Source organism: Mastomys coucha, unplaced genomic scaffold (genome assembly GCF_008632895.1).
Source record: "Mastomys coucha isolate ucsf_1 unplaced genomic scaffold, UCSF_Mcou_1 pScaffold23, whole genome shotgun sequence".
Lineage (NCBI taxonomy): Eukaryota > Metazoa > Chordata > Mammalia > Rodentia > Muridae > Mastomys > Mastomys coucha.
Genome location: NW_022196906.1, coordinates 47,935,587 through 47,963,558, shown reverse-complemented (window position 1 = coordinate 47,963,558; position 27,972 = coordinate 47,935,587). Strand labels below are relative to the sequence as shown.

Below are 27,972 nucleotides of genomic sequence, written 5' to 3'. Positions count from 1 at the left end.
TAGCCCTCCATAAGCAATGTTCAGAGCCTTTAACTCTCTGGAGATTTAGTACTGCAAGGACCCAGAGGTAAGTGGTCTAGAGTCCTGCCGCACAGACTTGAAAGGGGGCTTTGATGGACACTAGTCGTTTGTGATCACAAGCCAGAACAGAGCAGGTAAAGGATTTCCTCCTCCACATTTATAATAGAAGTAAGACTTCCCAGAATTTCTATTGTTGGCTGGAGACCAGTCAACAAAAAGATAACTCAATTTTTTTTCTCTGGAATAGTCATCCAATGGTTAGAAAATATCATTCTTTTTCCAAATGAACACATTGAGGTTTTATAATCTTTTCACTTGCCTAATCAAAATGTTCTACTAAATTTATTTTTAGGATAGCTTTATTTTTTGAAACCTGTTAATCCGAATCCTACCAGAGCTTAGAATATATTTGACTTGAACACTTAAATGTCAGATATCATAGTAATGCTTTCATACTAATTGGGTGTGCACAGAAAAAGCATATCCTATTATGAGTTATGGTGATCATTTAATACACCTTAGGGTTTTATCATTTTTTAGTTCTTTTAAAAAATGTGTAGAAAATGTACTTAGTAAATCAAGAAAAATTACTGCTGCTGATTCCAATAATTAGCAATAAATCACTATTAAAATTGTTTTATTTCTTAGAGAGAACTTAGGTAATTGTGTGTATTTGAGTGCAGTTTTTCTGTTTAGTAAATATTGTGAGCATTTTCATGTTACTAGCTATCCTAGGGTGTGATCTTCTCACCTGCAAAAGTATTCCATCGTTTCTTTTGGTGGAGTAACTTGGATGCTGGCTCTTTCTTGTCATCATTGTGTCTGTGTGCTTGTGTGTGTGTGTGTGTGTGTGTGTGTGTGTGTGTGTGTGTGTGTGTGTGTATTTATAAGATCTAAAGCCTGTACCTTTGTACATATTAGACTCCTAACTTGTAATACAAGGTTGTTGATGATATTTGGACCAGAACAATTCAAACCCAGGAATATAAGCAAATAATTGGTTGACTAATCCGTTAACTAAATGTTAAGAATGTTAATTATTGTATTTGATCTGAATAATCCTAACCACCTTATTTTGGAACTAAAGAGAACCAGAGAGCATTCAAATCTTTTAAAACAACACCAGCGGGAAGTAATAGAAATCATTCTGTTTCCTAGGAACACAATGTGAAGAGATGGGCTGAACATAACATTGTGTGTGGCAGGTTGTCATTGTCTCTAAAACAAGAGGTACTGTGAGGTTTGGGACAATAACACAAAGGAGCAGGCACTTCCATTTTTAAAAAGAAAATCTACATAAATAAACAAAGTCACAACAAGTTCAGTTACATGCAAATACATGAATGTTAGAGACCACTGATGCCTAGTTTGCTAGGGTGTCTCTGGAAAGTTTAAATCAAAGAACACTATCCCTGTGGAGGAAGAGTAAAAGGTCAAAAGTGCCTCCTCTGCAAACTCACAGGGAGAGGGAAGCTTTTGGGCAGAAGCAATGAGTGTTAGGATGGGTCAGTAGCCACACAGCCAAAGGAAATCAGCAATGGGCAAGGGACCACATAGGGAGACAGGAAAGGTTAGGAGAGAGAAAGGAAAGGAGAAAATGCCAGCAGCGGAGTAGAAGGCCTTAAGGAATGGCTGGAGACAGCAGGGGTAGGGTGAGGGCTCTTGGAGGAGCTGAGCAGCCATTCATCAAGGCAATGGGAGGCACACCCACCCTATGTCTCAGGCACAAGCAACATTAACACCGACTGATTTCCAAACTACTTTAGACAAAGATGGTAGAAGAATCTCAGGGTTTTGCCCTCAGCTGGTTGGAGTGGTGTGGCTATAGTAACTGTCACTCGCAGGAGTGGAGTGATGAACACTGATGGACTCTGAAATCTAATGGCTGGTTTTCTTCCCCGGCTTCTTTTCTTGCTGGTGGTGGCTGCTTCTGTTCTCTCTCAGCTTTCTATCGGAAGGGTGCTGTCTTTTGTTCCCTACAGGATGTTGATCCAGGTCTGCCTATATTTTTACTGTAAATTTCTGTGGCGCTGCATGAAGTTTGTGATGCGGAAGCTCACCGGAAGGTGTGAACTGCAAAGGATTTGCTATGGCACCAAACCTGGAGCTTCCAGAACCATGAAAATTGGTGAGCGCCAAGCAGAAGGGAGGGTGGGATTCAGAGGTGGCGGGATTGGGGGTGCAATGCATATTTCCATAAGTAATATTCAAACACTAATAGAGCGTCATTTCTAATGGCATTTTGTGTGTATGTTATTGCCTTAACAGAAACGTCGCTGAGAGATTCAAAAAGCAAGGTAAATACAAATTATTTTCTTGCTTTTCAATAACTTTTCACTGAGGGGCTTACATCTATCATAAAACATGAAAATTGTGGGATAGTGAGATGACCCAGCCTGTGAAGGTGGTATGATGCCCAGGTCCCACATGGACCAACAGACTCCCTCGGGTTTGTCCTCTGACTTCTGTACTGTGTAGAGTGTGCACCCCACACAGGCATATATATACACAATGTAATAAAGAAAAAACTTTAAAAACAATAAAAACTAAAATAAAAATTTCTAATGTAAACAAAGTAGTTGGCTCATTGCTGACATATGTTTTTACGTATATGACAGTCTAGGCAGGCTTATAACGTTTAATTTAGTATTGAACTCACTCATTTTATACTCCCTCTTAAATCATAAGGATATAATAACCCAGCACCAGCTATCTGTTTGATAGCACAGTAATCAAACCATTTATACTTGAGATTTTTCCCACGAAATCAGAAAAGCCACTATATTAATGATAAGCATAGTACACAGGGCTAGAGAGAGGGCTCAGTGATTAGGAGCTCTTCAGAGGACCCAAGGTGGATTCCCAGCACCCATAGGGCTCACAGTCATCAGTAACTGTCTTCTGACTTTCAAGTGCACTTCACACTCATGATGCACAGACACACACTCAGGCAAAACACCCATACATATAATATAAAATAAATATTTTTTAAAACGATTTCACAATTGACTACACAAGGGAAAAAACACTTTATTTTGCAAGAATTTGGGTGATTTTATCTCATCTTCTTGAATTTTGGCAATCTTTACACCAGTTGTTCTCATCTTGAAGGTTGCCACCCCTTTGAGGGTCAAATGACCCTTTCATAGGGGTCACCTAAGACCATCGGAAAACACAGATATTTACATTATGATTCATAACAGTATCAGAATTACATTTATGAAGTAGCAATAAAAATAATTTTATGGTTGGGGTCACCACAACATGAGGAACTATGTCAGAGGGGCGCAGCACTAGGAAGGTTGAGAACCACTGCTTTGGACTATGTCTCCAGAGCCTTCCGTCTATCAGATGAAAAGAGAAGCATATTAGTGTAGTGTAAAGAGCTTTACACAATCCATGATGGTAAGGAACGATGCAAATTACAAACTACGCGCCTGCCGTATGCCAAGTGCCATAACCAGGAAAATGGCGCTTCCCCAGCTGCGGAAGCCCAGGAAGTACTGGAATTCAAGCACGCTGGATTCTGCCTTCAGCACCTGCTATCATACAGAAGGGTAGTACCTGAAGCCTCCATCCCAAGAGGTGTTTATTGAAGCCACTGGTGCTCATGATAGAAACTGACTGAAAGATATTTTTCCAGCTGTTGCAGACCTCAGTGAGTGTTCATCCTGATGCTATCGAAAAGACTATTGATGACATCATGGAACTGAAAAAAATTAACCCTGACATCAATCCACAGTAAGAATTAGACTAGTATTGAGAAATATAGAACACAGCTACCCCTCTCCCCCTCCCCTGCCTTCCCCTCTCTCTCCCTCTGCCTTCCCCTCTCCCTTTCCCCTTTCTCTTTAAAATAACCATCTGTAGTGTTTTGACTTTCAGATGAATTACAAATAAAAATGGGGGCTCTTCACGTTCGTAAACAGCAGTGAGACTAGGCTGCTGGTTTGTGAGCTTTATGGTCCTGTTGCTATGAAGGGAAAAGGGGATGTGTAAGCTGGTATCAAAATCTGAGATCAAGGAAGCCTATTGATCAGTAGGACCTGACTTAATGTCTGTGCTTTACATTAATTGCACGTGTTCAAATCATAATGTGCTTAAACTGGTTCTGCTCCATCTTGAATATTCCTTCAGTTCCGTCATGAATATTCCATCGTGCTGGGCTGATAATCTTAGAGACAGCTCCTACCTGCTTGTCAAGAAGACAGGCATGTGTGGGAGGAAGAGATGGCTTTTATATGAATATTTTAGAACTTTATAATTTATTCCTCTCATCTTGGAAGTATTAAAATGCATTTGGCAATGTTCGTGACATTTAATTTTAGCTTTATATTTTCCACCGGGTGCAGCAATTATTCAGTAAAATTTCGACCTTAAAGGTATTAGATAAAATAAATTCTAAAAGCAGGTATATTTAGAGATACTTTGAGGTAGGTAACAATCAAACTGTCTTTTGGATCTGTTTGCATGAGGACTTCAGATGTCACTGCTGAGAAAGACTGTTAATTAGCCAAGATGGAGACAGAGTTGAAGGGACTTTACAGTATGTGAGGCACTGCTCTGCGTCTTCATCTGTCTGGGAGCTCAGTCAGAAAAACTCCATTTCCTCCTAGGCTCTACAACATCTAGTCTTGTCAGCTAGTAAGCTGTACCTTTCCCTCATTCAGACGTTAAGGTTAATTTAACTACATAGTAACTAGTTTTAAAATCTTCTCATGGGCTGGAGAGATGACCCCACAGTTAAGAATACTTAATGCTCTTGCAGAGAACCTGAGTTTGGTTCCCAATATTCACATGGGGGTCTCACAGCCATGTATAGCTCCAGTTCCAAGGTATCTGACACCCTCTTCTGGCTTCTGCAGTCATCTGAATGCACGTGTGCACATAACCATTTACACACACACACACACACACACTAAATCATTACTAAAATGTTAAAACCATTTTAATTAAAATATGATTATATCATTTTCCCCCTTCCCCTCAGCCCTCCTACCCCTTCCATACTCTGTCCCCTCCACTCCCTCAAATTCATGGCTTCTTTTTCTTTAATTATTATTGTTACATTTGAATGCGCATAAATATATAGGTTCGATCTACTGTCCATTCGCAGCAGAATGTGTACCATTGTATGGCATGAGAAGTCATGCCTCATGAGAAGAAATTAAAGGAATGGGGATTTTTATTCTAGCCCTGGAAATGAGACTTGGAGAATAGATATTATAAAATGAGTAGTCCTGGTAGAGGAACGGTGGAGATCAGTCTGTTCCGGCTTCTCTTGGGACACCACACACACAGGTGATGTGGCATTTGCCACCTCTCTTATAGTCACCACTGCTGCCGTTGGTTTTTTTTTTGTTTTGTTTTGTTTTGTTTTTTAATTTTGTACAGAAAATTTCTTGTCCTGAATCCCCTAAGGGCCCCTCCCTCTTTCCTTCTCTTACTTTCTCTTCCTCTCATACACAGACTTATGAAGTAAATCTGATATACCTATAGAAATGGTCTCTTAGAATCTATTGTCAGCTCTGCTTTCAAATCTTACTTCAAACCACCTTCCTGAGGCCTCCCATGGTCTTGATTTTGGTTTGGTTTGGCTTGGGGGCTTTGGTTTGTTTTTGTTTTTGTTTTTGTTTTTGTTTTTCCAAAACAGTTGTACTTGCACTTAAGAAAAAGCTAAAATGAAGGAAAAAGATTTTTTTAAACTTTTATTGCATTGTGATGAGAAAAGTTACATGATTTCAATTTATCTGAATTTGTTAACATTTAAGAACATATTTTAAGTAAATAGAATTAAATCACATTCTTGTTTCCCTTTTGTACCCCTACTCCTCCCAGAGACCCCCTTCAATACTTACAATATCTTTTTTTGTCATATACTTTAAAATTTATAACATATTATAACAATAAAAATGAGTGTTATAAAATTTGTTTGATATAAAACAACAATCAGTTTAACAGTCTTATGTAGATGCTCGTCTACAACAATAGTGAAAATACATTTTTCTCAATATAAATTTTAAATAACTCCAAACATATTAACTGTACACTTCAAAATAATACATCACTACTAGTAGGAAAAAGATTTTCACAGCTCAGCCAGAATAGTGCTTCTAGGCAGGTATGACGGGAAGCTGAGACAGGAGGATTGCCGTGAATGTGAGGCCAACCTAGGCTATGGAATGAGTTCTAGGCTAGCCTGGACTGCAGCATGAGATCCTGTCTGGAGAAACCAAACAAAAAGGGATTTTGAAAAAGGAATGGTGAATGTATATTCCTGAATATATACATAAGGATGTTTACATTAAAAGTTCTATCATACAAGCATCGAGCTAGCAGATGCCAACAACACATGCGTTCATTTTTTTTCCCTCACACTTGATTCTTCTGTACTTTAGGTTGGGTATCTCTCTCCAGGCTTGCCTTCTGCAAATCGTGGGCTACAGAAACCTCATTGCAGATGTGGAAAAACTGCGCAGAGAACCCTATGATTCTGACAACCCCCAGCATGAAGAAATGCTTCTGAAGGTGAGTCCTTTGCCACTGTCTGCTAACGGCTGCCAAGCACTCAGGCCAGCCATTCGTCTGTGCACTGGGGGTACAAAGATGAATAAGGTGCGGGTGCTGTAACAGATGGGCCAGTCTGAGTTCTCTCCCTGGTTGGATGTATAGTTTAAAGCCTGTTGGTTGACTTTTATAATGTGAGAAAACATCAAAGGTGATTTGTATGGGAGAGGGGCATTTCGCACTCGGCTCAAGTGTGGATTGTTTCAAGTGTGTTGAAAGCTGTAAGAGAAACGAGAAGGCATTTGTCAGAGTGTCATGGGGTTTTTACTTACAACTTTAATACACATCAAAGACAATGAGGTTGATTCCTACTTCAACAATAGCCCTCTGGGGAAGTACCAAGATCTTTGTGCTGATTATTTATTCATGTAACTTGGCAAACATTCAAAGAGGAGGTAAAGGTTTGTACTTGGTGCATTAAAACTGCCAGCAAAGTAATGTAGAGTTGTAAGTACTCCTTGCTTCAAGTCTTATGAGAGCTGATACTGCAGCTTCATCAGACGGTAATAAAACTTTCCACAAAATACGAGGTAATTAAAGTCCAAGCAAGAACATTCAGACCAACATTTGGAACTACTAATTAAATTTAAATGTTTTAGACATTCACTTCTGAAAATAGATTCTCTTCTGGCATCAAGTGCTTCTCTGTCTCTTCCTAAAATTCAAATAGGCAGTGACAAAACGTAGGGAGGGGCTGAAGAGATGGCTTTTAGTAGTCAAGAGATCTTGGGGCTTAATGTTGGGTACCTGCACCCACTGCTGCAGCTCCAGAACTGATGCCCTCTGCTGGCCTCTTCCAGCACCTACACTCAAGTATGTGTAGCCATGCACAGATACAACACATTAAAAACAAATCTTTAAAAAAAAAAAAAGGAATCACTTTGAATCTTGTTTTAAAAATATCAACAAATGTAACTTTTTTAAATACATCTTGTGTTTTGTGTGAAAAAGTGTGTGTTTCCGCATGTGCAAGTACTTAAGCTGGTGATCAGTGTGTCTCTACTAATGAGTGCTGGATCAGAAGTGATCATTAAAAACTGGAGAAACTTCATTCTTGGCCATAGCATTCCTTCTTCACGTTCTCCCCTGTTAATTTCAGCTAGCCTACTAGCTGCCTTCTGCCTTCTCCTATTGCCTGTCCTCCTGACCATTTGCTGATGGAGGTGGTCAAGTTCAACAAAATGATGCAATAGCTAGGATCAAGGTGAATGAAAAGGAAAGGAATCAGTATAATTAAGGGACTGGTCATACATGTCTAAAGTGCTTCACAATGGCTGAGATAAATTCAACATTCAAATCCAAAATGCTAATAGCATTTGTGTGTCTGCTGTGTAGCTCATCTCATATGTGAGCTGGCTTATAGTGGATGTCCAGTAGGGGGAGGGGGCAGAGACAGACAGACAGACAGGCAGACAGACAGACAGATAGGTGGATAGATGCATGACTTACTGTAGTTCTTTAGTGTATTAGTCAGGGTTCTATAAATAACAAAACTGACAATGAATATATAGATATTAAAAGAGGATTCATTAGAGTGGCTTACCAGCTGGCTCAGAGTCCAACAATGGCTGTCTCCGGTAGATCCAGTAGCTGTTTAATCCACAAGACTGATGTCTCATCCATTCCAATCTGAAGCTGGAGTCCCAGGGTATTCCCAGAGAGCTGCTAGTTCTCAGGCTGTGTTGACATCCTGAAGTGAATGATTCACCTGATGGTTCTAGCACAAAAAAGGCTCAAGGCAGATGAAGTTGCCAATGAAGAGTAGGAACAAGAAAGGCCAGAAAAAAAAAAGCTTCCTTCTTCCATGACCTTTATTGTGGGAGGGAGGGGTCACCAGAAGATGTGACCCAGATTTAGGATGGGTCTTCCCACTTCAAATGATCCATCCAATAAAAATCTCTCACAGGTGTGCCCAGCTGCTTGGGTTCTTGTAAATTCCAGATGTAGTTAAGTTGACAACCAAGTTAGCCATCACACTTGGCTATATGTTAAAGCTAGCTAAGATGGCACAGGCCAGGCACCCAAATCCTATTTGCTAACTTTGAGTTTATCTCAACCAGTGTAGTGTACTTCAGACACACTCGGACAGTGTCAACGTTTATCAATGGCTAGGATTTGAGTATGTACATGCTATTATTCTGATGTCACAGCTAACAAATCAGGTTGGTGACTATTTATTTTAGAGATGAGAAAAACAACATTCATGTTAGTTAGGTTCTGACTATCACATATCTAGTAAATAATAAAGCCAGAACAATTTACCAATTAAGTTTGGCACATTTTTTTTGGTATTTGACTGTCTTGAGACAGTCTTACCTGTTATTGTGAGTTGGTCCTGAACTCATTATATACCCAAGTCTGTACTTGAGTTCGTGGCAGTCCTCCTGCCTAAGCATCCAAAATGCAGAGGTTACAAGTGTGAGACACCTTGGCCTTTAGATTCTTTCCTTCTATCTTCTAGATGCTGACAGAGAGGCTTTTGTGAGACAAGTCTAGCCATCTTAATCCCTAACCTCTACTGCACTGGGGAGGCTGAAGCAAGATGACTGGGTCTTGAAGCTCAGTCTAGGCTGCATGAAAGATCCTTTATCAAACAAAACAAAACATCTTCAGACTTCCTATGTACTACAGTAGAGAGTCCACATGCTCAGAGCTGCCCTTCAGCCCCTTCCCAATATATCTCTCTGAGCTCCATCTCCTGCATCCCCATCCATAACATACGGACCCATTCACCATAACACAGACTAAGCTGTGACACCCAAGTACCTAGGACCTTGTGCATTATTCCTACTGTTATTCATTATTCTCAAGGAAGGAGTCTCCTGACTTTTAAAATCCTTATCCGCTGAATTTTGAAATAGTCTCTATCCTTCCCAAAACACACACAGCAGCAGGATCTTTATTCTACCCTTCTGGGTATTTGAATTCCAAGTATAAAAGTAATAAAGTCATAATATTGAAACAACTACTGGATGTTTGCTGCCTTCCGATCACTACAGTAAATTTTGCATTGAGTTCTCCATTGTTAATTCTCGAAATAACTTCGTGCTGATCTACTGTCATTACCGTCATTTGGAGATGGGGAAAGGGAAACTGAGGCTGAGTGGCTAATAACTGTGCAAGCTCACATCATTAGAAAGGCTCTCAACTATGCACAGTTTCATCAGTGGAAACCATGCCTGGTCTGCCCTTGTGTCGGCAGAGCCTGGCCAGTGTTGATATAGAATTGCCCCAGTGAAAGCTTGGTCTTTAAGATGGGTAATGACATCCCTGCTTCCTACATCACTAAATTGTTTAGGACAAGAGCCAGCAAACAAAAGCCCACAGACAAATCCTGACCTTCCACCCATTTGTAGCACTTATGGTCATATAGCCATGTGGGAGTGTTTCTGTTATCCCTGGCTGCTGTTCTACTACAAAGACAAAAGAAAGCAATTACAACAGAGCCAACACAGCTCACTGCCCAAAGTAACTGTAAAGATCATGTACAGGGTGTGCTCAGCCAGTTTATAGCTCAGCTAACCCAGGCTGGCCTTTAATTCTCTGTGAAACCAAGGCTGACCTTGAACTCCTGATCCACCTGCCTGCCTCTCCCTGACATGTGCTATGATTTCAGGCATGTACCACCATGCCTGACATCTCTTATATGTCTAGATAAGTTGAACATCTGTGCTGTGACTCCAGCATAAATGTTGTGTCTTATGACAAACTAATATTAGCATCATTTCCATTAAAACCACAGCACTTGGAAATGAACTGCAGTGTATGAGTGTGTGTGTGTGTGTGCGCGCGCTCATACAACTGAGAGTGTATATGCACATTTATGTGTGTGACCATGGAGGGTGAGATGTCAACCTTGGATGTCACTCCTTGGAAGCCACCCACCTTGCTTTGTGAGACAGTGTTTCTTATTGACCTGGAACTAGCAAATTCCAGTGTCACCTCCCTCTCTACATCCCCAGACCTAGAATTAAAAGCATGAACCATCGCTCCAAGCTTTTGTACAGGTTTTTGGGAGTTGATCTCAGCTTGGAAAAAAAGGCCATCAGCCAAGTGCTTACTATGTGAGCATGAGGACGTGCAATTTAAATCTGCAACACCCTGCAAATCTAGCTGAATCAGTGAGCTCCAGGTTCCCTGAGAGCCCTTGTGTCAAAAAACTAAAGTAAGGTAAAGACCGATTGAGGAAGACAATACCAATCTCTGGCTCCACTCAAGTGAACAGATGTGTGCAGACATGTCCACACATACACACACACCGCGTACTAACACACATAACCACCACATACACACACAAAGAAATAAAATATAATAATTTGAATATATTTAATATTTGTGGGGCTGGAGAGATAGCTAAGCAGTTAAGAGAACTTCCTGCTCTTGCATAGGACCCAAACTCAATTCCCAGAACCTATCAGGAGGCTCAGAGCTGCATTTATGTTTGAGCATTACACACTTATAGAGAACCATGAACCTGTCCTCCATCGACCTATCTCTATCACTATGATGTGTCCTAAACCTAGTTTTCCATAGAAAACCTGGAAAATAAACTAAATTTATAACGCAGTGAGAAGTATAATGTTCCGCATTTGTACTTTCCACTGGTAAATATAGTTGATTTTGAATGGGATTATTTTAGGCAACTCTTCAAGATGCTAATGTATTTTGAGACTCACTCATGAACGATGCTGATGTTTCTTTAGCTGTGTGGTATTTGCTCTTACGCCCGTCACAGTAAGACCTAAGAAATGAAACTCAAACCAGTCCACTATTGTTCTTATTAATGGGGTTCATGCTAAGCATATTGGTGTAAGGTTTCTGTTGAACAACAGGTGACCTCGACATTTTCCAATCTCCTTTTCCCTTGAGGATTTCATATTTTAGAGCCCCCTCCCCAAGAGCATTTCTGTGAGAAATTATTTATCGCTTTACCTCATTTAATTAGGAACAAAACTATGAAGAGTTTAAACACTAGACTATACAGGTATACATCCGTTGTCTTCAAAGCAACAGCTCTGTAACAGCGTTCTACGGCTCGCCCTTGAGATCTCGCCTTGAGATGAGAGTAAAGGCCTATAGCCTCTTGCTCTCAGTGTGAAATAACATCTTGGGCTTTTTTTTTTTTATCATCCAACCCAGATAGGTGTTGGGTCACCTTTGAGGACTGCTATGGTAATATATGTGCATATATTTGCCTTTGAAAATCCCCTTGTTGGAATACAGCTCACAGCGTCTGAGGCAGTAAGACAGGGCACTTGTGTGTGCACACCCACGCATGCTTGCTTCTCTTTTCCTCTGTCTCCAGCTATGGGAGTTCCTGAAGCCCAACACTCCACTGGAGTCTCGGATTTCTAAGCAGTGGTGTGAGATTGGCTTCCAAGGCGATGATCCGAAAACAGATTTCCGAGGAATGGGCCTTCTGGGCCTTTACAATCTGCAGTGAGTAAAATAAAGAATGGTCGAGCGGGAGAGCAAGGTTGGGCTAGTCTGCCGGGGCTAAAACTGCAAAGAGGGGTCATCACTTTCAAACGTCATGTCCCAGGAGATGCTGTAAGATTATGCCTATCCTCTGAAGAAGGAATCGGGTTCCTACAATTTTAAAACTTGCCAGCTCCTTGCCTATCTTGCCTATAGTACAATAGACTTCATAGAAATGTTTAAAGCAGCTCTTAGATATGGATTTTTAAATTCTTTCATTATGTAACACTTTAAGCCACATGCAAAAAGCCTTTTATATTGATGGCCTAAACACAAAATTTGTGACATTAGTTTTAGACCAAAAAAAAATTTTTTTAATTAAAAAATTAAAAAAAAACTTAATGACAATCCTAGACCGTTTGTCATCTCATATTTCAATATATACTTCTTTTAAAAAAGGTCAATTCTGGGCCTTGAAATGCTTCAGCAGGGAAAATTGCAGGCTGCCTCATTCAATGACCTGAGCTTGAGCCTGGAAACCTACATGGTGGAAGGAGAGAACAGACCATTAAGCTGTCCTCTGACCTCCACATGTGCACAGACATACAAAATAAATAAATCTAAAACATACCCTTTTAGATATAGATTTAGAATTTCCCTGTGCCCTTTTAGATTTCTATAATAAATTATATACGCATGCATTAGTAACTTTGTGATAGTTTTACTATTACCAGTGTTACATACTTTTATGAAGCCCTTTTGAGGCTGTTGTGAGGTTTTTGTGTGTTTTATGAAAGTTCATTGCTAATCCGCTCCAAGGCAGAAATTTAGTTGTTGAATAGCATCTCTAAGTCCTAGGAGATGTTTTTTAATCATCAAGAATCCAAATAGAGTGTGACTGCTTTCTAAGAAAGATGCCTTTGATCTGGGCATCCTGGCTCACACCTGAAATCCTAACTCTTGGGAGACAGAAAAGTTCAAGGGGATCAGGGCTCATCCTTGGCTGTTTAATGGATTCAATGCCAACCTGAGCTGCAGAGGCACTGTGTAAGGGAGGTGGGGAATAGGAAGAAAGAAAGGACAGAAGGAAAACAGAGAATGAAGGGAAGGGAAGAGAAGGGACCTGGAGTGCCCTCTCCCCTTTGCCATGTTGCTTCTCTCCATCTTATGCCCCCCGGGGGGGTCTTCATTCCGTTCAATCACCTGACCCCTTATCTATAACTCTCAGTTATATACTTAGCTCCCTGGGTAGTAACAAAGTTCATAATTAAATTTTCAAGTCTGCTGGCTCAGAAGAGTGATGGTCTCATGCCTGTGTCTACCTCTGAGTGCCAAGTGCCCTCAGCACCACCACATGCGGTGGCTATCTCGCAGACGGTGCGGTCACAACGCTCCTTCCCTCTCCCTTCAGATATTTCGCAGAAAGGGATGCCACCGTGGCTCAGCAGGTTCTCTCCGACTCTGTTCATCCAAAATGCAGGTAATTGTTCAAAATAAAAGATGGATTAGGCTTTTTGGATTAGTAACTATCATTTCTCACATGGATCTATAGAGAAGAATATCAGAAGAGCCAGCTCACTGGAAGCCAAGTTTAAAGTGCTCTCGCTAGGTGCTAAACAAGAAGGTTAATACTTCAGATGCGCATTTCAGGATTTAGAACGTAGAGTGGTGTTCTTCAAGTAAGTGTGTGTCAAGAGTGTCTGGGAAAATCCAAAGGTGAGCATGGAGAGACATGTATGGAGGGAAGAATTCAGAGACGAGGGAGTGTGGCGTGGGCATAGAGGGAAATGGAAGTCACAAGTTCAAAGACCAACAGAGAAAGGGTTCACAAAGGCCATTTTGTTTTAAAGTTCGGAACTGTATTTGCATTTCATTTACTTGATTTTTTTTTTCTTTGACTGAATACTGAAGGGATATCTCTAAAGAGGAAATAAGGTATTTTTATTTGTTTTTGTGTTTTGTTTTTATTCTATTTTAGAATGAATGGGTTAAGAATTTCTAAAATAAGTAGATTTATGGAAAACACTTAAAAACAACGTCACCAACTTTTAATCTGATATAGTTTATAATTCACAGACTGCATTTTCATGAGCTAAAAGCCAAACTGATCTAATCTAATGAAAGGGTCAAGAAGCCAGAATTTGCCAAGCCTGGTTTGCAGGACATTTAATCCCTTCTTTTAAAAAGATGAACATCCCACACACATGACCTAATCCCCTCAAGAGACATTTTACTTGGATTTTTTTTTTTTTGCATAGTAAAAAAACTAATCTTTGATTAGTAACTTTTTGAGACACAGTCTCGAAAAACTTTATGTAGCTCTGGATGGCCTGGTACTCACTCTGTAGACCAGGCTGGCCTCAAACTCACAGAGATCAGCCTGCCTCTGTCTCCTAAGTGCTGGGATTAAGGGCGTGCCTCACCACTCTTGGCCCTTATTGATATATTTCCAATTTGATCATTCTGAAGAGTAGCTCTTCTCACAAGAGTTCCTTTTATTTTACCAGGTCCCATATGATTTCATTTGGTCTTCCACCTGATAGTGCTTAAATACTACTGGCTAAATAAACATAAAGTATTATTATAGCAGTCGTAAAATCCAGGAAATCTGCTGACCTGGGCTTATTATTTTTTGCCTCCTGGTTCCATTTGGCTAAGATTCATCAAATTACACTACTTTCCCAAACTTATGTTTATAGTCTTTCATAAGATTAAAAATTTATTTTCTGTACTTTTATTTATTTTAAGAAAAACATTCACATCAGCTAGCTGTTTCTTGATAGATTACATATTCATACTTGATAGATTACAAACTCAAACTATTTTGGATTTTAAACTGTCTTCTGGATTGCATAGTTGTACATTGTGGAGCCTCGGAATGCCCTGTAATTAAAGTTGGCTGAGGGTCTGGGGGTCTTTCCAAGTAGTGTTTCTGGATCAGAACCAGAAACCATGGATGCTCTGTGGATCTCGGGAAGTAATAATAAGCTTAAAATATTTTTCGAATAAACATTGAAGGGAGATTAATTTCATCAGTAAGCCATCCTCAAGCAAGGGGAAAGAGGCTTCACAATTGTGGCTCCTTGTGGTTGGAGAAACTGTGGACAACTCTTAAGAAGACCAGCCTCTCTGTGTGTGCTGTGAGGAACCTAGTTTAGCCCTCAAGCTACAATCCAGTCACAGAGAAAGAGGCTTTTGAATTAGTTGTTTCAAACTGATGGTGAAGGTCATCAAATGTGAATCAGAAGGGCTTGAAAATGCGGATATTTTTCTTATGTAATTGCCTAAAAGAAGTATATTTTAACCAATTATGGTATCATCATAGCTTCTATCAGGCCCTACATATTTTAGGTATTCAAGAGTGAGACAAAAAATGTATGTTCTAAGAGGATGTTCCAAGATGCCCTTCAGCAAACATGATATATTGTTACCTTTGGGACTATTCATAGTCCTACAGTAACTTGACAGATAAAGGTAGATGCAATTTTAAGAGTAGAATTATGTCTGTTGATTTTTGTTAATCTGGGAGATATAAGTAGTCAAATAAGTGGAAGCTACTTGGCCTTTTTTTACATTTCAAATGCAAAGATTTCACTTAATAAATGTAGAGACAGGATTTATTAGACACACTGTGGACTTTCAAAGCTTTGTTGAAGAGAAAATGGATACTTAAGAAATTTTTAAATTTCACATGCAATTCAATGCATTTTTGAAGATGAATCTTTTTTTAGAGGTGAAACTTTTCTGGTGTCTCTTTAGTTTAATTTGTTGGTTAGGAACCACACTTTTAAAATAGGAATATTTTAACATGAATTCCAACAGTGATTTGGCATCGTACTCAGTTATTCAGAGTAGAAAACACATGTGTTTTAATATCCTATACCCTCTCTCTCTCTCTCTCTCTCTCTCTCTCTCTTTCTCTCTCTCTCTCTCTCTCTCTTTCTCTCTCTCCATCTCTTACTCTGTGTGTGTGTGTGTCTGTGTCTGTGTGTGGTGTTGTGTTACATGAGTGTTTTCAGTGTGCCATTTGCTCTAGAAAATTCTCCTTTTTCCTGCTTGGGAGGATTTAAATTCGCATGTAACTCCAATGCTAAAGTTTGTTTGTTTTTGAGACAAGGTCTCACTATGTAGCCCAAACTGACCTAGAGTTCAAAATCTTCTTATGTTATGTTATGTCGACATTAACTATATGTATATGTGTGCTAGCTAAAACTGGTCAGTTTGAATATATCAGCTCTAAAAGCAACAATGCAAATGGAGATAGATGGGATTACAGATGTGTCACCATGTGGAGCTTGCACTGTTGCTCTCAGCAGCGATATATTCAGACTTAGTGTGATAATGGTGTTACGTACTTCTCTGTGTAGTTAACAGTTTAGTATAAGCATTCAAGGGGAGCAAGAACAAATTAATATGTTAAGTGTTAATTTGTTTATTCTTTCTTTCAGCAAATTCAGCAAAACAGAATGGGAAAAGAATAAGATGGATAAAGCGATCGGGTAAGTATGGGATTGTACATGAAAACCTTCAGCCCTGGTCCAGAGATAGCACAACTAGGCTTGATTCCCAGCACCACATGGTAACTCCCAACTGTTTATAACTCCAGTTCTGGGAGATCCTATGCCTTTACTTGTTTCCATGGGAAAAGGCACTCACATGGCACACAGATATACATACAGACAGAACACTAATACTCATTTTAAAAATAAAGTAAATTTTGAAAATTATTTACAATTTCTACTTTTGGTAACTTAGCAACATCGCTTAGTAGGAAAGGTACTTGCCACTGTGCCTGATAATCTCAGTTTGATCCTTGGAACCTATATGTAGAAAGAAAGGATGCTCAAATTGTCTCCTGATCTACACACACACACACACACACACACACACACACAAGATCATATGCACTCGCAAACAAACAAACAAACAAACAAATTAACCGATGTTATTAATGGCCTATTTCATTACTTATTTTTATGCTGGACTTATAACAACAGAAAGAATTTAAGTATTCTGTTCCCTTTCTGTAGAAAAGGGACATAAAATATACTTCGTGGTGATAACTTAAATCTTTCTGAGAGAAAAGTTAAATTTAGGAAAACATGGGAATATTGACCAGAACTCAGCCTGCCTTAGCACTTTTGCACACCTATAGTTACCACTCAGAGCCATTTCTCATTCACACATGTGCACCTACACTAAATCTTGGCATGTTCTACGAATGTATCTTGCTTTAAAGTCTCTACGAATGCAATTTCAGCTAGCTGTAAAATTACCATAATTTAGTTACCACCAAAATTTTCCATAATTTAGTAATCTTTTTAGCATATTTGAATGCTGTCTTAGTTAGGGCTTTTTTTCCAAGGCAAGTCTTATAAAAACAACATTTAATTGGGGCTGGCTTACAGGTTCAGAGGTTTAGTCCAGTATCATCAGGGCAGGAGCATGGCAGCATCCAGGCAGACATGGTGCTGGAGGAGCTGAGAGTTCTACATCTTCATCTGAAGGCTGCTAGTAGAATATTCAACTCCAGGCAGGACTAGGGTATTAAAGCCCCACACCCACAGTGACACACCTACCCCAATGAGGCCACTCCTACTCAAATAGGGCCACACCTTCTAATAGTGCCACTTCCTGGGCCAAGCATGTACAAACTATCACAAGTGGTTTCTGTGTGTCACCATAATAAATACTGCTGTAATAAATGGTCTTATATATAAAGCTGTGTCAAATTTGGACACTGACCTAACATATGTTTGGAAATGGAATTACCAGGTCAAAGCATGAGAACTCTCAATTCTCTTAGCACATGCTACTGAAACTTTGTGATAAAGTTCAAAGACAAGACTTTGTTATGGTAGAGATGACTGGGTGGCTTGTCACTTGTTGACTTCATTGGGATTTACAACCCAGGTTATCAGTGTTTGAAGTGCTTCTATCTCATGTTGTAACACTTGTGGATTTTGTGGATCCTACCTGCAGGTACTCCTTTGCAATTGTGGGCATCAATATCACCGACCTGGCATATAATCTGCTCGTGAGCGGTGCTCTGAAAACACACTTCTACAACATCGCCCCAGAAGCTCCAACACTGTCTCACTTCCAACAAACATTCTGTAAGTGTCTATTGTTTAATTATCAGTGTGGGTTTCTATGGAGTACTCCAGACAAGAATCAAAGCTGAGAGGTCACTGTGAAGGAGCCGCCTTAGGACCTTTGAGGAAGTTCTTTTGCACTTAACACTTTTGACTCTTCATTTTCTCATTGAAACACCGAGGCGTTATACTTCTGGGTGTCATGGATGTTTCTTTTCCCCAGCTCTTATAGAATATACATTGTGTCAACCTCTGGTCTGACCTTTGTCTGTCTCCGTCTGACTTAACGGGGGATTAACACTAAAGAATGTAACTCTAAAGACAGTCTGAGTTGATTACCAGGTCCTATGTTTTGACAGAAATGAAATTCACAAGGAGATTAGAAAGTAATGTTGAAAGTCTTGCCTAGAATATAGATTAAAAAGAGTTTTATGAAAAGTTTAAAAATAAAAAAGAAGGTTGAAGCACAAAAGAGCCTTTGTGGGAAGCCTCCTATCTGAAGAAGGAGGTGTCACAAAGAGGAGAAACTAAGGGAAAAGAAACAAAGAAATCAATCAAGAAAAATACCAGGCCAGCAAGATGGCTTTGTGGGTGAAGACACTTGCTTCTAAGCCTGAAGATCTGAGTTTGGTCCCCAACACCCACATAATAGAAGGCGAGAGCCAAGTCTTACAGGCTGCCCTCTGACTTCCACATATGCACTATTGTGCACACGTGCACGTGCACACACATATTTAATTAGTTAATTAATTAATATGATAAAGCTTTAGGCCTGAAGGATGGGTTTTTTTATTTTAAGTTCTAAGCACCAACATAATAGATTAAGATCTACCAAACCAAGGTCTATGTCACTGTAAGGTATTATGACATTGTAAAGAGATGATCCTGAAATTTCCCAAAACTGTCACTCAAAAACTTTGGAACTGAGATTATCCTAGACTTCCCAAAAGCAGCATTTTATTCTAAAACACCAAGGAAACGTGCCTCCTTAGCGCAGTAGGTAGCGCTTCAGTCTCATAAAACACCAAGGAAAAGTGACTACAAAAACTTAAGATGGGATACAGGGAATATGATTTACAATTTCAAATTATATTCCCAGTCTCACTTACCAATTGAGTATTGAGCATCAAAATAGAAGAGACTTTTTAAAAACTAAATGCAAGGTCTTCCATACTTTACTTCCCCATAACTTGATCAGGAAACTCTTGAAAAATATAACATTTCCACAAAATAAAAGAGTGATTCTAAAGCCAGGCAGTGGTGGCGCATGCCTTTAATCCCAGCACTTGGGAGGCAGAGGCAGGCAGATTTCTGAGTTCGAGGCCAGCCTGGTCTACAGAGTGAGTTCCAGGACAGCCAGGGCTACACAGAGAAACCATGTCTCGAAAAACAAAAACAAAAACAAAAATAAAAAACAAAAACCAAGAGTGATTCTGAGAAGAATAAATGAACCTAGACAACAGAAGATCTTTCCAGAAGTGAAGGGACCCTTCAGATGAAGAAAAGGTCCCCAAGGAGGGTCCCACACGATAGGCTGAGAACAGGTATGAGTTTTGACAAAGCTCTGAAACTGAGAGAGCATCCACCATATTCTAACACATCGAGGATGTTTTTGGCATCCTTGGGGAAAGTGGTTTGTGGTTAAATGGATCAGAAAAGTAAGTACATGAACAAAGTAGGCAATTAGTACTTGGTTAAGAAAACAATAAGAAATGGTATGGCAAGATCTGTGAACAGGAGCTAAACCCTTATGTTCTGTACAGAGGGGTTTCAAAAAACCCCAAATGGAACGTATCTTATGTAGAGCTGTCAAAAGAATCAGCTGACACAACTATAGAACAAGGGTCAAGATAGGAGAAGTTACTGTCTTTGGTGGGGCTTTGTTTTCCCACCAAAACACATTAAACTATCCGGTGCTGAACAAGATAAGTATAACTGATAAGAATGAAAGGATATTTAAAGAAAGATTTACTTTATAACTTGTCAGTAGAAAAGATAAGTCCCTCATATGACATTTTGTAGCACCTCTTTTGACCACCGGGTGATTATATTCACTCCTGTAACAATTCTATTTCCAACGGACACTACTGAAGAATCTTGGCCTCTAAACAAATAAGTACAACACACTGGGTAATAAAGGTATATGGCTGTCATTGCCCACCCAGTCTGAGAGGCAGAGAGAGCTCTCTAAAGCAATGCCACTTTCAGTGGACACCAAAGGATGAGTGACAGAAAGTAAAGTGATGGGTGCTGAGTGGTCAAGCCAGAGATGTGCCAAGGACACAGGCCATAAGACAGGAGAGCACAGCAGATCCAAGCAGTATAGTAAAGAGGGCAGTATTGATTAGATATGATACAGGAAGTATAAGAGAAGAATTCAGAATGAACTAAAGAACTCTGAATCACGTTGGAAAACATAAGCATAACAAATAAAAGCCCCTGCTCTGTGTTTCCTTAGGTTTTATAAGCTGCCCTATTCTATGCTTTCCATCTTAAAGAAATCATAGAAGCTCTTGTAAGGGGAAATACAATGAGATTAATTTGAGGCAAACCAAAGATGAGTTCCTCTGGGGAAATCTATTTGGAGATACAAAATAGACATTTCTATGAGATGCCATAGAGCTCTGACGGCTTAGAAGGGATCTGCCTACAGACTTTCAATTCATCTTCTTGGGGTTAAAAATCAAAACCACAAAGCAATCAACATCTCCCAGGGGGGAAAAAGCCTGGCATTTAAGGGTAGGAGTAGATGTTTTGTTTACTGGTATATGATCAGCCTAGTAGAGAGTGTTTAGTAACCATATGGTGGGTGGGTGGGTGGATGGATGGACAGAGAAGATTCTACAATATCGAATTATCCTTTTTTCAGGGAAAGAGAGGGTGTAACTGATATGGATAATGTTTTAGCATTACCCAACTGATAGGCTTTTTCAAAAGGCTCCTAGCCCAGATAAGTAAGCATAAAGCCGAGTCTTATTTCCCAGGATATTCTTCAGGTTGTAGAAAGAGCAGCAGTCCCTAACAGACTGGGCTATGGGCAGAGAGAGTGGGCATTGTTAGAAGAGGCACACTGCGTCCTGGATTCATTGTCCCTCCATTGGGCATGGTCACTTCTGAACCTCTCCACTGTAATATGCTTGCAGTTATCTGTGTCCTTGCACATGCCTTTGCTTTCAACTAACAGGAAGGATGCAGTGAAGCAAGGCCAAGACACATTTAAGCAGCAATAAATATGCAGCAGGCTTCAGATGGCGAGGCAAATTAGTATTCAAAACAAGTATTTCATCTAGAGGAAAGAAATAAGAATGTAATGGCTCTATCGTCCTGACTACAGTCTTGGTGAAAGCTGTGCCTCCAAGGCACTGTGTTGTAAAAATGACATCCAATCTGAGGCTCCACTGAACACAGCCCAGCTATAATGGGTAAGGCTAGGTGTAGCGATCAGAGGAAAGGACAAGTAGAGAAGAGGGAGGGGTTATCTTTTTCTCTGACCTTCATGAGAAGGAACTATTACATAGAAATAAGCACCAGAGGAACAGAAGGCACCAGGAGAGACAGCCTGTGCTGATCATGGGATGACAGCCTGCTTCAGCTCTGGCATCCAGCTGTTCACTGGGTGACTGTGTACTGTTCAAGCTTCCTTGCTGAACCCAGTGCTCACATCTGTAAGACAGAGATATAAAATCTGCTTGGGCAACCTACAGCACTGGGGAATGAATGAAATTGAAAGCTAGAAGCAATAGATTGACTCTGTTTTTTCCCTCCCCTTTTCACACTACTTTATTAGCTGTCTCAGATAACAAATCATTGTCAGGAAATTGAATACCCATCTCTCTCTCTCCAAAAGACAGAGAATTAGGAAACATGAGAACTCTACCTTTTTGTTCATCCTCGGTGGCTAATAGTGTATCTGTTACATGCATAATTGGTAGATGGGTCGATCAGACAACTGGTCAAATGAATCTTTGAATGCTGTGTAATAACACATACATGAATAGAGTAATATGTAATTTGGCATCCAGGTCACCATTCCTGTATATTGTAGCAGCCATGTTATATAGTCTCTCTTCATTTTCCTGATAACATAGGGAGAGTCTCGGGGAATCTGTCTACAGTTCACATTTGTACTTATAAAGTATTATGAAAATGGTGTCAGATTGTGAAGCACCATCACTCTCGAAGATGGTCTTCTGTCATTGTGTGCACAAGAGAAAAATGGGGGAAACAACCGTGTTTAAGTTCTTCTAGAACTGTGTGATGTATTACATCCCGATAGGAGTAAGGTGGGCGTCTGCACAGTATAGAAAGGTGGGCAACTTTATGTGTACTATAGAAAATAAATTATTCATCAAAAGGAGCTAGAGATTCTACATATTTTGATTTGATAGTCCACATCATACTTGTGCATCAAATTATCACATTGTACCATGTAAATAGAGTCAAAAATCAAATTAAGAAGTTGGCTTTCACAGTACTTGTTTTTATTACTGTCAACGGGCGTATGCTAATGAGATGGATGCATCGTGGATGATCTTAATTTATAATATTAGAAATCTGACTCTCACCCACAGGCAGACATAAGGCAGACAGAATGTGAGGAATCTCGTGGAAGAGGGGGAGGAAGGATTGTAGGTGCCAGAGGGATCAAGGGCACTACAAAAACATTCCCTGCGGAATCAACTAAGCAGGGCTCGTGGTGGCTCACGGAGACTGAACCTACCTACAATCAGGGAGCCCGTATAGGTCAGCACGAGGTCCTCTGCACATATATTATGGTTGTATAATTTGGTATTACTTGTAGGACTCCTAACAGTGGGCATTGGGGGCTACCTCAGACTCTTTGCCTGCATTTGGGACCATTTTCCTCCTCCTGGGTTGCCTCATCCAGTCTTGACATAAGAGCATATGCCTGGGCTTATTGTAACTTGCTATGCTATGCTTGGTTGGGATCCCTGAGAGGGCTACTTTTTTCTAAAGGGAAACAGAAAAGTGGATATGAGAGGAAGGGGGGCTGTGGGGAGGGACTGGGAGAAGAGGAGAGAGGGGAGACTGTGGTTTTGGTGTAATATATGAGAAAAGAATAAATAAATAAGAAAAAAAGCAATCTGACTCTCCTAGCAAAAAGAACTCAAGTATGTTTATTTGAGCTCCAAGACCTATTGGGGAAAGTATCTGTGTGTTTTATATATTAAGAAACGTAGAAATTGTGAATTCTCATTCATTTCTTTTAGAACAATATCAATTGAAACATTCCTAGAAAGAGCCTGGGGTGGAAGATGTAAAAAAAAATGGAGTCTACTAGACCTAAAGTTTTTAAACTTCAGTGGTATGTGGTTTATCTGGCTGAATCTGGGTTCATCTGCATATTTAATAAATTACTCTAGGTCAGTCCTGAGATATTTTAGGACCTTTTGCACTCACTGAAGTGGGTGGAAGATTGAGTTCTTTTGGGTGGGTAGGGCAAAGAGTCTCCATCACTCACTCACTGCACATGCGCTATGATGGGAAGGCCAGGCACTTAGCCTGAAGAGGAGATGGGGGCTGGGCACAAAACACACTGCAAGTGTCAGAGAAGGACTAGATTTGTTCCAATAGCTTTCAGCTCTAGAACCATCTAAGACTCTTGGGATGAAGCAGGAGGATTACAAATTAAAGTCTAGCCAGGGCCACATACCAAGGTCTTTTAAAAATACAAAAACCAAATCATTCCCCCATCTATGTAACTGTCAGTGTTTTTCCTAGAGATGTCCAAGCCTGGAAGCAGCCTTGGGCTGGGTCATATGAGTAGATACAGATAAGGCAACTCCTAGAATGGGTAAGATGCAAGATGGTGGACTTGATTTGCAGTTTTCCTGGTAGTCAGTTTATGTGTAGCCTGATGGCCAGCTGGGTAAGGGAAGTAAATACCTCCATCAGATATGTTAATATGCAATATTTTCCATTGGCCTGGAAGAAGTAGAATGGGGCTGGAGATGTAGTTCGCCTGGTAGAGTGTTCTCCTTGCACACACAGGGTCCTAGGTTCAATCCTCGGTATTATATAAACCAGGTGTGATAATGCACTGGGGAGGTGCAGACAGGAGAACCAGGCAAGCATTCAAGGTCTTATGCAATTTAGTGAGTTCAAGGTCAGACTGACCTGCAAGAGACCTTGTCAAAAGAAAGAAAGAAAAAGAGAAGAAATGGAACAGAACAGACAACCCAAAATAAATGTGAAATAATTGCTCCCTCAACCATTCCTCCCACGCTTTAGTGACTGAGTTCTTAAAAATGTGCAAATATTCCTAAACAGGCAACATGGGGCAAAGAAAGGGTGAGAATGGGTCCCCATTGAAATGTATATTGGGGAAGAACACCTCAAATACTGTGCAGTGAGATAGGAATAAATGATGTTTTCAAACTGTTTATAGGGTTGTGTTGAAAGTATTTGCATACATTGTCAGTTAAACAGGAAAAGCTACTGGCTTTCCTTTGGTATTCTGTTGAATATGTTTGTTCTGTGTTCTCTTCCTATGCCCCTATTCCTCCCCCTGCTCCTTCCTCCCGGTTTCTCTTTATATGTGAACCTAAAAGAACGGAGATTCCAGCCAGTGTCCTCTCCAGGGTTCTGGCTCTCTTTCCTTGTACCTTCTAAAGTCAAAACAAAGAACAACTTTGTAGCATTCACTTTTTCTTTTCTTTTTAAACTTGGATTGTTTTCTTATTTATTTTCTTATTTTATATTTATTATACATTTATTATTTTAGAGAGAGGCCTGCATTTGCATTCGGGTTTCCCCACATACAAATATATAATACTGCCTTTTAGAGGAAGTACTCACATTTCATCGTTTTAAATCGTGTGTGAAAACAGAAAGAAAGGGAAGAAAGAAACAACAGATTCAGATACTCGACATTTATTCCCCAGAAATTTCCATTCTCATTCAGTCTTCATAGATAAGAGCTTTGAAAGACAAGAGCAGTTGAATATGAAACCACATAAGGACTCTGAGGCTCAGACTTGATTCACAGTTCTTACTGTCTCATAATAAATGGTTAAATGGACCTGTTTGATGTGTCTGGATAATTTAAGATTTTAGGTAAATTGAATATCAAGAGGGAAAAAAGGCAGAGTGGAGTAATTCTGAAAGGGTGGACCATTGTGTTAATTTAGTTGGAAGGAAAAGGATGAAGGAGGCACTGTCAGCCTTTTAGAGTAAGTTCTTGGGATGGAGGGAGATGGCTTACTTGCCTTGCAAACACAAGAACCAGCGTTCAGATCCCCAGAATCCACATAAATGCCAAGTGGGCATGGTGGCCCATCTGCAGTCCTGGTGCTCAGAAGATGTAGAGTGTAGGACCAGAATAAGCTAGCGAGCAGGACCAACTGAAGTGGCAAGCTCTGGGTTCAATTGAGAGACTCCATCTTGATAAATAAGATAGAGAGAAGACACCCATTATCCCCTGGCTCCACTAACATGTGCACACACATACACATACCCATGTACTTGAAAACACATACACAAACAAGTGTAATTTTAAGAAACTATTTTTGAAATATTTGAAAATAAAGGCATGGTGGTGCAGCCTTTAACCCAAGCACATGGGAGGCAGGGGCAACTGAACCTGTGTGAGTTGAGGCCAGCCTGATCTACAGAGCAAGTTCCAGGCCAGCCAGAGACCAGAGAGAGAGAGAGAGAGAGAGAGAGAGAGAGAGAGAGAGAGAGAGAGAGAGAGAGAGAGAGAATAAAAAATCAAGGTTGAGCTAGAGAGGTGGCTCAGTGGTTAAGAGCCCTGACTGCCCTTCCAGAGGATCCCCATTTCGATTTCCAGAACCCACATAGCAGCTCACGGCTGTAACTCCAGTTCCAGGGGATGCAATGCCCTCTTCTGGCCTCCACGGGACACCACGCCATGTGGTGCACAAACACACATAACAGGGAAATACTCACAAGCATTTAAAAACAATTTTTACTTAAGAAAAAGGAATACGTTTCCAACGTGACTCATACTCATATGCATGTTGTTTTGTTCTCCTGCGTTGTGGAGTAAAAATTCCTCTAGTACTAGCTGCAAAAGGAGAAAATTATAGACAGCTTGGTACCTTCTGCTCCACTGATCTTATTGAAACTGGGTGTTTGCTGTGACCAACATGGAGTCTGTTCTGGTTTTACTCATCCACTGAGGTTTGGAATGTGGCTAAGGACGATAACCTTGCAAACTCATCACTGTCTTGTCCCTAACAGGTTATTTGATGCATGAGTTTCACAAGTTTTGGATTGAAGAGGACCCCATGGACATAATGGAATTTAATCGTGTGCGGGAGAAATTCCGCAAGAGGATCATAAAACAGCTACAGAACCCAGATATGGCACTGTGCCCGCATTTTGCTGCATCTGAAGGTTTAATCAACATGTAGTGCCCACACTGGTTTCAATGGATACCCCAGAACACTGCCTCATTGTCATCCTAGATCTCTGCTTAGGTGACAGCTCACACACCTAATGCACATAAGTGATTATATATATGTATACACATATATATGTGTATGCATATATATAAATGCATGCCTTTTGGTACAGTATTTTCATCTCTTGGTTATTATTCCAAGATTCCCCCAAATATCACAATTTCTGGAGCATCTACCCTCCAGCCATTGCTCATATTGTGGCATTGTGCAGTGTTAACATCTGTCCTTGGCACCCAGGTATGAAGAAAGTTTTCTATTTTTTTAGATTTTTTCTCCCCCCTTATCATTCCATATTAAAGAATGTGTAATAATTCTGTAGCTGTAATTTGTATGTAAGAGAGTTAGCTGAACCTCATTCTGTGTTCATATTTATTAAACTGTTTCACAAAGACTGCTGCTAGCATCTCAAACTGGGCTCTTGCTTGGGCCTCATCTGGGTAAAGCGTAAGACTTTGAAAATAATACAGACACATGATAAGCCAAACTCTTCCTGCACAGATAACCGCTCTTCACCAGAATGTAAAGAGGCTATAAGAAACTAGCTTAAATAGGAAACATCTTCGTGTGAAATCCTGCAGAACTGTAGCCTAACTTAACCACAGTTGCAACTGTGCTGTAGTCACCAAGATAGAATCCTACTATATTCCCATCAGTCGTGGCTTGGATGTCTAAATATGTATATGATGCTTGGAGCCCCCAGAAAAGAAGCCATATCTTTCTAAGGCTACAAAGAGTTTCTCACTACCTGACTCTTGCTGAGCCCAGACTTAGTTCTTAGCACTCCCCAGATTTGAGTATCCTTGCTTAGGGGATTGAGTGCTGACTAGTTTGTTTCTATGTCAAGGGGCAATATTTTAAATTTTTTTGCAAGAAAATGTGTTACAACACAGGAACCTAAGCAATGATATCATGCAATATTTCCTGAAATTAGCATCCTTACATCTGTGGAAGAAGTTGCTTGGAAGAAGAAAAACAAAATCATCCTCAAACTGCTAAGAATCACCTTCATTAAAATGTAATTTAGTTTGGAATTATGATTGTAGTCTGTTGAATAGTATTTACCATGGTATTTCATACCCATGGTATTTTATACTTTGGGACTATCGATTTTAGTATTATTAGATGTTTGTGTAATCACTTGCTTATTTAAATAAATTTTGAGTACTGCCTAACTGTCAGTATATGAATAAATTGCATATCATTCTACAGTAATGGAGAGTGGGTTTCTTTCTGAAGTCTGTGTGCTCTATAGGTCTTAAGATATGCAAATATGTGACTGGGTAGAATGTCAAAGACAAGCAGCCAGGTGTAATTCAGAATGTGCTATGGCTGAGAGATTTCCTTAATCTTGAGGCTCGATGATACTTTAATGAATAAGCTATTTTTATTTTTATTTTTTAAATTTTTGACAGCATCTCATTATC

The 27,972-nt window shown here is 40.0% G+C and overlaps 1 protein-coding gene across 4 annotated transcripts in view; it reads left to right on the top strand.

Annotated features, from left to right (window-relative positions):
• Window positions 1-27,760, top strand: part of Elmod1 (ELMO domain containing 1) — a 58,258-nt gene extending 30,498 nt beyond the window's left edge. For 2 of the 4 annotated variants that reach the window (XM_031343969.1, XM_031343968.1), the window contains 9 exons: window positions 1,966-2,149; window positions 2,290-2,318; window positions 3,665-3,762; window positions 6,420-6,549; window positions 11,894-12,027; window positions 13,418-13,486; window positions 16,455-16,505; window positions 17,989-18,122; window positions 26,325-27,760. In XM_031343969.1, coding sequence (XP_031199829.1) covers window positions 2,005-2,149; window positions 2,290-2,318; window positions 3,665-3,762; window positions 6,420-6,549; window positions 11,894-12,027; window positions 13,418-13,486; window positions 16,455-16,505; window positions 17,989-18,122; window positions 26,325-26,497 — 963 coding nt within the window. In that variant the 5' untranslated portion in view covers window positions 1,966-2,004 and the 3' untranslated portion in view covers window positions 26,498-27,760. Of the gene's footprint in view, window positions 1-1,179; window positions 1,252-1,965; window positions 2,150-2,289; window positions 2,319-3,664; window positions 3,763-6,419; window positions 6,550-11,893; window positions 12,028-13,417; window positions 13,487-16,454; window positions 16,506-17,988; window positions 18,123-26,324 lie in introns of all 4 variants that reach the window. The other 2 variants (XM_031343970.1, XM_031343967.1) reach the window with 2 other exon arrangements.
• Window positions 27,761-27,972: the final 212 nt, after the last annotated feature.